This window comes from Phascolarctos cinereus, unplaced genomic scaffold, assembly GCF_003287225.1.
Source record: "Phascolarctos cinereus isolate Bilbo 61053 unplaced genomic scaffold, phaCin_HiC Scaffold_5;HRSCAF=322, whole genome shotgun sequence".
Lineage (NCBI taxonomy): Eukaryota > Metazoa > Chordata > Mammalia > Diprotodontia > Phascolarctidae > Phascolarctos > Phascolarctos cinereus.
Genome location: NW_027555958.1, coordinates 416,571,237 through 416,580,420, shown reverse-complemented (window position 1 = coordinate 416,580,420; position 9,184 = coordinate 416,571,237). Strand labels below are relative to the sequence as shown.

Below are 9,184 nucleotides of genomic sequence, written 5' to 3'. Positions count from 1 at the left end.
GCTTGCCTAAGTGGTTTTGACACGAATTGCATTCATTTGAATGAAGTATGTCTGATGTGAAGAGCTCTGTTTCCTTGAATTTACTTTACATTTTACCCCCTTTCCCATCCATTCTCCACACTGCTGCCCAAGCAATCTTCCTATATCTGCTATAATCAAGGCTCTCCTATACCCAGTGGCTTCATATTGCCTAGAGAATAAAGCATACATTTCTGATTCTGGCATTCAATTCCTCTACTGTCTGGGTCCAACATTCTGGCCTGGGGACCATTTCCAGTCATTTCTGATCTATGTCTTGCCACTGAACCCAGATGGCTCTGGAGGAGACAGTGAGGCTGGTGACTTTGTACAGCCCTGTCTCACTTAAATCCAATTCTCTTGCAAGTCATGGCATCACCTTTCTGATGTCATGGTCCCCTTTAAGAACGAAGGACAAACAAAAGCCAACACATTGGCCTAAATTTGTTATTCCTTTTTGCATAGTCTACCTTCTGGTCAAATTGGAGTATTCTTTTCCCCCTTTCTCATTCTGCCTGGCTCTTTCCTGTTACTATGCTTTTGACCATGTTGTATTTCATACCTGGAATGGACTCTCAGCTCCATTTGTTGATGTCTTTCCTTCCCTCAAGACTCAGTTCAGATGCCTCCTCTTCTATATAATCCATGTCTTGCTTTCACCCCTCAACCCCTTGGTTTTGAGAAAGTGATCTTACCCTCTTCAGTTTCTTGCAGTATTTTGCCTTGTCTCTATTTAGACTTTCTCTTGTAACATAGTTACTTCTCTTGAATTTGGACTGAGATAAAAGACTTTGGTGTTAGTCATGGATTTAGAGCTGTGAGGACATTTAGTCCAATTTCTTCATTTGCAGATGAGGAAACTGAGACCCAGAGAGGGAAAGTGATTTGAGTTGCACAAATTAGGAGCAGCAGAGGCAGCATTGGAACATGGGTCTTTCACCTCTGCCTCTCCAGAACTTTCTCACCACTACACTGCCTCTCTTAGCTCTAATACTTGTACTAGTGTGACCTTGGATAAGTCACTTAATTGCCCTGGGCTGTAAAAATGTTGTAATCCTATCTGCATTATCTGCTTCCCAGGGTGGTTGTGAGGTAAGCACTTGGTAAACCTTAAAATATTATAGGAACGTGAGCTTATTGTGCAGTTGCTTTTACATTGCTTAATCCGTTGACTTGTCTTCCCAACCGAATTGTAAACTCTTGGAGAGCAGAAACAATGTTGTAGAATTCTTTTATCCCTCATGCCCTGAACAATACTTAGAATTCTGCAGGGAAGCAGTTCAGGCAGGGGGACGTCAGGGTGTGAAGGACATTGAGGATACTAGTCTAATCAGAGCAGAGGGGAGGAGAAAAGTGGGGCCAATTTGTGGAGATCTAGAACGAATCATGGAATGGAGTTTATTTAAATAACAGGATGAAGTGTTGGGAATCAATTCTGTGGGCATTGGGGAGCCATTAGAGATTCAGGAGCAGGGGAGTGGCGTTGATTAATCTGGCAACAGTGTACGGAATGAGTGGGAGATTGGAGCGGGGAGGGAGAGTCCCCCTTGTTATTGCCTGGACCACTGCTGCGGCAAAGAGGAGCACAGGGTGGTGCGGGAAGACAATACTTTTTATGTCATTGCCTAACCCAAACACTTTTACCTTCGCAACAGAAAGGAGAAGACTCTTCTCTTTCTGGGGGCCTTAACATCTGTCTGCAACTGGGAGGGAAGGGGGAAAATGGCAGGGGGCGACAACAAGAGGAAGCAACGGGATGTCGTGTTCTGAACCTTGGGGGCAGAGCAGCTGAAAACGGGGTGTGTGTGAGTGTGTGTATAGATAGATGTGTTTGCGAGTGTGCGTGTGTATGTGGGGAGTGGGGATGGGGGAGGGGAAGAAAGAGGGGGAGGGAGGGCTGAGCTGAGCGCCGACCCCGCCCCCTCGGCTGCGCACGCGTGGTGCGGACCCTTAGCTGTCAGAGGAGCCCACAGGCTGCCGTGGGGCAAAGAGCCGGGGCGTCGGGTGGGCAGCACCCGGGATACAGCGGACCGGGACCCCGAGGGCAGCGGCGGCTGCTGGGAGCAGAGCTTGGGGAGGGTGGGGGCTCTGGACAGCCAGCCGGGGCCGGCCGGACGGGCAGGCAGGCAGGCAGGCAGACAGGATGGGGAACCGGGAGATGGAGGAGCTGATCCCGCTGGTGAACCGGCTGCAGGACGCCTTCTCGGCGCTGGGGCAGAGCTGCCTGCTAGAGCTGCCGCAGATCGCCGTGGTGGGCGGCCAGAGTGCGGGCAAGAGCTCCGTGCTCGAGAACTTCGTGGGCAGGTGAGGGGGGCCGGCCTGAGGGGAGTCGGGCGCGCGGGGTGGGGGTGGGGCGCCCCCGCTGGGGGGGGTCGGGGGGAGGGCAGCACAGCGGTCCCACTCTGGGCGGTTGGAGTGTGGCCGAGGCACGCGGAGCCAGAGCGAGGCTGGGGTGGGGGGCTGGGGAGGTGGTCGCGAGCTCAAGACTGGTGGGGGGGGGAGGCGGCGCGAGAGTAGCGCGAGCCGGAGTGATGGGGACACTCTGGACCTCAGGACTCAGCGGGCGGGGCTGGGGCTGGGATGTCTCACCCTGGTTGTGTGTGCGCGCGTGTGTTCGTGTATATGTGTGTGTGTGTGTGTGTGTGTGTGTGTGTGTGTGTGTGTGTGTGTGTGTAGAGGGGAGGAGGGGCATCTCCTTGCCCCAGCACTCCCTGCCCCACGCTGGCTGAAGTGTGTATGTGGTGTATGTCTCTGTGTGTGTGTGTGTGGGGGAGATCCTCCTGGCTGCCTCTCATCCCGTCATACAAAGCCATTTCCTCCCCTTCCTCCTGCCGGGATCGAGTCCTGGCGTGGCGTGGGGTGGGGTGGGTCGGGCAGTGGAGGGAGCGCCTCCTTCACCTCCCCAGTGGTGCCCACGCCGGCCCTTCTCCCCGCTGTCTAATCCGGACACCACCTGGTCGGGCCGCCCGCTAGAGCTCTGCTCTGGGCTGCCTTTTTCCGTTATCTCTTCTCCGTTAGCTCTCCATCCGCCCGGCAAAGAGGTCCTCCGTCAGAATCTGGGGGTGTTGTGCAGTCCAGAGAGCAGCATTTCCTTTGCTTCCCCTTTTCGTTCTTTCCTCTCTCGGCTCGGCTGTCTACTATTTCAGACATTTGTTGTGTCTCTCTCCCCCCTCCCTTTTGTTTGGGGCTTGGGTTGAGAGGAGCAGAGCATGGAGGAATAAAGAAATTTTTTAACGTGTAGCTTAACCCCTCTTGGATCCCTCTTTCTTTCTTGTCCCAGGAGTTGAAGGATAAAAGGTGGCGTTTGCATCTATTCACAATTAGATGCATCACAGAAATCTAAGCTCTGTTTATGTACGTGGACTTTTGTCATCTGGGGGTGCTATGTCATTCAGTGCATCACATCAGCCTGTGAATTTTGACTGGTACCTTTCTAGCACTCTCTCTCGCTCTTTTCCTCTCAAACCTCTCCACTTTCATCTTTTCCTTCCCTTCATTCGGCTATTATTTTGCTGCAGGTCCCAAAGATGACATTCTGTCCTGTTCAATTTGAATCTGAAAGACACTTGTGGTTTCTGCCATGACTCCTATTAGGGAATGAGAGAAGAGCTGAAAGAACTATTTAAATAGGAACAAGACTTTCTGCCTCTGTGTAGTTACAGAAAGAGCAAATAAACCTCAGTGGCCTTGCTTGAATAGTCAAGACATTTGCTAGCAATAGCCCAGTTAAAAACTTAACGACGACCTAGAAGTCTGTTAGCTGTCTATAAGCTAGTCAGAAATGTATATTAGTAGAGAAGTATGTGGGGGTATCCAGAAATTTCAAATCTTTTTTCTTGTTTAATGGTTTATGATTCAATTTTTTTGGAAGGGTCTAATTTATTAATCCTCAAAATTTACAGAAAGTTGTATATATGTATCTAGTCTGAGGATGCGTTTAAAAAGTGGGTTTTTTTCTGTTTCTCCAAAAGATGCTTCAGTCATTTTAGAAGTTTTTTTTTAAATGATTATTTTCTTTGTGGATTTGGAGGTATTATGGTTAGCAACAGAACAGGAGCTATGTGCTGTTCAATTGCCTAATCACTAAGCTGAAGTGTGCTGACAGCTGCGTAGTCTACTTCCATTTATTCATTTGTTTCGAGGAATACTAAATAATAATGAAATCATAAAATTAATGATGGGGCATTTTGCTAACATCATCTTAGAAGGGGACTGAGAAAAAGTGAACCAAAAATAAGTGCATTGTAATAATTCTGTGCTTTAGGATTGTCCTTCTTTTGGTTTTGTGAAAAAGGAAATACTGTGGGTTTAAAGTGACACCATTATCAAGATCTGGGACTTTGACAATTTTACTTGGCTTTATAGAGAACAAGATACTTTTCATTCCAGCATTTCAAAAGCTTAATCGTGTTAAATCAAGGTGCTTTAATAGTGATTTAAATTATGTTTTGTTACTTATATAGACAATTAAGGATTGAGAATTTAAATGTGAATATACAAGGCTGTATTTTATTAAATTTTTAATATTCTCAATTGGGAGAACTGGTAGTTCACATGAATTCTTTATTTGGAGAGACCTCTTTAACTGGCTTTGTCAATTGCTATCCTCAATATTTGAACCCTACTGTTCTTTGTAATGCAGTAATAAGATATTTTCCCTTCAGAGTCAACCTTGCTTTGACTTTGACAAGTCACGCTTGCCTTGACAAACAAGTATTTTTTGAGCAAAAGAATATATTTATTTTTGTATTAAAGAATGGAAAATAAACTCATAGATTTCATGCAAATTCCTGCATTACCTCAAGTTCATAAATAATTTGTTCTCTTGTGAGTTTTGTTAATAATTAATATTGTGATATTGACAAAAAGGATGATTTTAAGGAAAATTCATTTGACAGATGAATTATAGCACTTGATATTTATTTATAGAGAGGACACCTCTGTCTAGCAAAGCATGTATATTAGAAACTTACTTAAAGAACCATTAAAGAACAGATTTTTTAATTGTATGTAAGAGAGTGATCTGTTTTGACCATTGACTCAGACCAAAAAAACAAAAGCATTTATTCCAACCACAATATTTTAGCCTATAGATTTAATTTCAAATTTTTTGAGTTAGTGGAAAAAGAAAAGAACCCCTTTCATCCTTATAGTTTCCCCGTTTTATGTATAACCATTTAAAACCTCAACTTAGGGTAAACCCACTGTGTATAGTAATAACAAGAGGTCATTACCGCTCTTTGTAAATTGCTTAGTATTCTAGAAGACTTACACAGAAAATGATGTGATTCCTCCTTGATAATTTATAGACATCATAATTTCTTTTGCAATGGATTAATACTATTGCCTTCTTCCCAAATTGTCTGTATACATTGTTTTGTCACCACTGAATGAGTTCATATGTGGATTTCTTTAAGCTGCAACTGTAAATTCAGTGATGGGATCTTTGATTTGTTATGAATAAGCTGTTATAAATGATATGTTTAGTGTTGATTTTTTCTTAAATAATAAGTATGGTAGAATATTGATGAAATGATGAAGTTCAGGAAGTACCCCAAAATGTTGGAGTGCAAGGTTGTCCCAGATGAATTCCCTCAGGCTATCTCTAAGTCAAGTATAGATGTTTATTGGAGGTAACACACAACACAACACAACACAACACACCAAGTAGGCTCCTTTACCGCTGGAGGGAAACCCCAGCTTCAGGGGAATGCTCTCTGCTTAAGGAGGATGCCTACTAAGGGGGACACTCTCCCATTAAGGAATCCTCCCCCAGCCAGGAGAGGCTAGGGATTCTTACAGAGTAAAACCTGCCTTAGGTGGGGAGATGAGGTGACCAGTGACTTGTAGGCCAGGGAGTGGAGAGGTGAGGTAATCAGGGACTGTAGTTTCAGAGTTTGGGGCATTATCTATTCCATAATTCACCCCAGGAAAAGGGGCAGGGAAAGGGAGGGCCCCTCTTTAGTTACCAGCCTACTTGAATCTCATTGTCTCCTAAAGTGGCTTTAAGTGGTACTTGAGATAATGGACTTCTCCTTGACCACTCCATAAGTATCCCTAGCCTCTCCCGGCTAAGGGGAGTATTTCTTTCTTTTTTTTTTCCTTTTTTCTTTTTTTCAGTGAGGCAGTTGGGGTTAAGTGACCCACCCAGAGTCAGACAGCTAGTGAGGGTTATGTGTCTGAGGTCGGATTTGAAGTCAGGTCCTCCTGACTTCAGGACCAGTGCTTTATCCACTGTGCCACCTAGCTGCCCTGGGAGTATTTCTTGATTGGAGGGTGTCCCCTTTAGCAGGCATCCTCCTTAAGCAGAGAGCACCCCCCTTAAGCTAGGGATTCCCTTCAGAGGCAAAGGAGCCTGTTTGGTGTGCTGTGTTGTATTGTGTGTTACCCCCAATAAACATCTATACTTGCTTTGGGGACAGCCTGAGTGAATTCCTTCTGGACAACCCAACATTTTGGGGTGTACCCTGAACTTCATCAGTATGAATAATAAAACTTATCAAGAAGGTGACTTTATGTGGTACTTAAGAAAAATAGCATGGTGTTAATGGAAAGAACACTAGATTCACAGTTCTTGAGATCTGGGCTTAGTAACTTATATTGAACTCTGCCAAGTAGTTTCCTTTAAGTAACCAAGAAGTCAGTTTTGCTTTCCATCTTTAGTTTGTTATGAGGCATTGTGGTGGAATGGAACAGGCATTGGATTTCTAGTCGTCAGGGGCTTGTATTCAAGTATTGGCACTGAATAGTTATGAGACCATGGGCAAGTCACTTATAACCCCTCTGAGTCTCATTTTCCTCATCTGTAAAATGGGTATATAAACCACACGCAGTACTTAGCTATATGTTGCTGTGAGGCTTAAATGAGATACTATGTGTATAAAGTGCTTCACAAACTTTAAAGTGATATATAAATGGCAGTTATTTATCAGCAATAAGCTGATTAAGCTTATTAATTGTGATTAAGCAGCTATTAAGCTAGCATTTGTATAGTGCTCTAAAAACTTACAAAATACTTTACATATACAATCTCATTTGTTCCTCACAACAGCCTTGTGAGGTAGGTGCTATTATTTTCCCCATTTGACAGATGAGAAAACTGAGGCTGAATGTGGCTGAGTGACTTACCCAGTGTCATGCAGCTATTGATTGTCTGAGGCAGAATTCAAATTTGGTCTTTCAGATTCAAGAAGCTGGTGTTGGCCATATTTTTTTTCCTCATGGTAGTAATGTGAGAACTAACTCTTTGGCCACTTAAGACAAGATTATATAACGTTGTCAAATAGTATTAAAGTCACCTTAGATTAAAAATAAATATTTTCCCTTACTGGCATATACTTCTTTGTGAAGATCTCAAATATAATTTGTTGTTTAGAGGAACTATATGTTTATAACTTGTTTATAGATGTGTTAAGTGAAAACTGTACTAGTTGCTAATGTGTAGATGTTTTTAATGATACACTTGTAAACTGCTTCATAAGGTTCTTTGTGTAGAGATGTGATTCCATCTCTTTTGATTCCAGCCTGAAGTAGTAAACAAATCTACTCAACATATATGAATTTGGTTTGTGACTAATGGGGAACAACTAACAGAGCTTTTTAGAAGCTAGAGTATTTTTTTTTTAAAGCAAGCTAGGAGAAAGGGGAAACATTGATGTGTCACTTTGAAGTAACCTACTTTTACTTCAGGATTCTAGAATTTTAACATTAGCTGTTTTTAGATGGATAAGTTGAATATAGCTAAGTAATTTTTTTGGTTGTTTTGTTAGGATATTTCTATTTAGTTGTCCAATGCTAATACAGAATGGTTGTGGCAAATAATTTTCTAAAAATTACATATATAATATTAATAATTACAATAATAATCCTTTACTTTTCTGAAACTGATGTAGATTCTTCTCCATCTTAATGTTCTTTAGCCAGTTTCAAGAAGAAGTCACTTTTGGAGTACCTAGAAGTTTGTCTTAATCCTCCTATAGAAACTTAGAATGATTACTTTAGGGATTTAAATGTAAATGTTATTATAGAAAATCCCACTAATTCAGAATATTGTGTTTGGGTAGGAGGTGAGGGGCCAAAGGTGGCTATGAGGTAGAGAAGAAAGGTATTTATAGTTTCATCAAAATAAAATGTGAGTTGTTGGAATATTTTTAGAGAAATACAATTCTAGTATTTTCAAGTACTGTGTATATTACAGATTAAGATAAATGTTCACCAATAAAATGTAGTCACTTCATAAAGCACAATTCTGAAGGTAATTTACTTAATGTCATATAAAACATTCCCAAGTTATCTAAAATTCTGGACTTGTGGTACATGATGTAATTATTTGTATTAATAGTATTTGTTAGTCAATGTTTATTTTAATAATAATTCACATTAAATATAAAAGTTATTTATGTATCAACTGTGGTCTGTCTTACAGTACATAACAGGGCATATCTCCTCTCCAAAGAGCATACATATGGTTAAATACATTGAACACTGTAATATCTTCTTACTTTTTCTAATTTAATCAAGTTGGTGGGCAGTTAGCTACTATGAAGATGTAGAAACTATTTATTTAGCTTAATCAGTAATTAACCTATGGTGTCCTGTGTTGCCTGAACCTTTGTACTATATTCTGTGATAGTTTCACCTTTGGGTTAGCTAGCCTACATGGGAGAAATTAGTGGCCCTGCATTCTGACAGAGAAACAAACAATCAGGTAGAAATGGATATTTAATTTCACAAAGTAAACTGAGTACAGCACCAGTGTTTTGCCATATATGTATACATATATATATAAACATATGTACAATTTAGGGACAACCTCAATTCAACATATAGGTTGAATATATATATCCCCTGATCTCAATTATAGTTTTAGTTTTAGCCTCTCACAAAGTCTCTTGACCAACTTTTGGCATTTTTAGCATTTAATCTTATCTAGGAGGGTCTATAATAAATATATTAAAAAGTTTCTGGAAAGGGACAAATATTTATTGGGCACCTATTACATTCAAAATACTGCACTAGATCCCTGAGGATGATGCAAAGAAGTATAAAACTATCTCTATTCTAAAAGAACTTACAATTGAGTTTATCATAGAATCTTAGGATTTAGATAGAGTCTGAAGGAACTTAAGAGTTTCTGGGAACCTAAGAGTGTCGGTCTAGTTCAACT

The 9,184-nt window shown here is 41.6% G+C and overlaps 1 protein-coding gene across 6 annotated transcripts in view; it reads left to right on the top strand.

Moving 5' to 3' along the window:
• The first annotated feature begins 2,073 nt into the window (after window positions 1-2,073).
• DNM3 (dynamin 3) overlaps window positions 2,074-9,184 on the top strand; it is a 682,754-nt gene continuing 675,643 nt past the window's right edge. For all 6 annotated transcript variants that reach the window (XM_078156497.1, XM_020970517.2, XM_020970516.2 and 3 more), the window contains exon 1: window positions 2,074-2,322. In XM_078156497.1, the coding sequence (XP_078012623.1) occupies window positions 2,162-2,322 (161 nt within the window). In that variant the 5' untranslated portion in view covers window positions 2,074-2,161. The remainder of the gene's footprint in view (window positions 2,323-9,184) is intronic.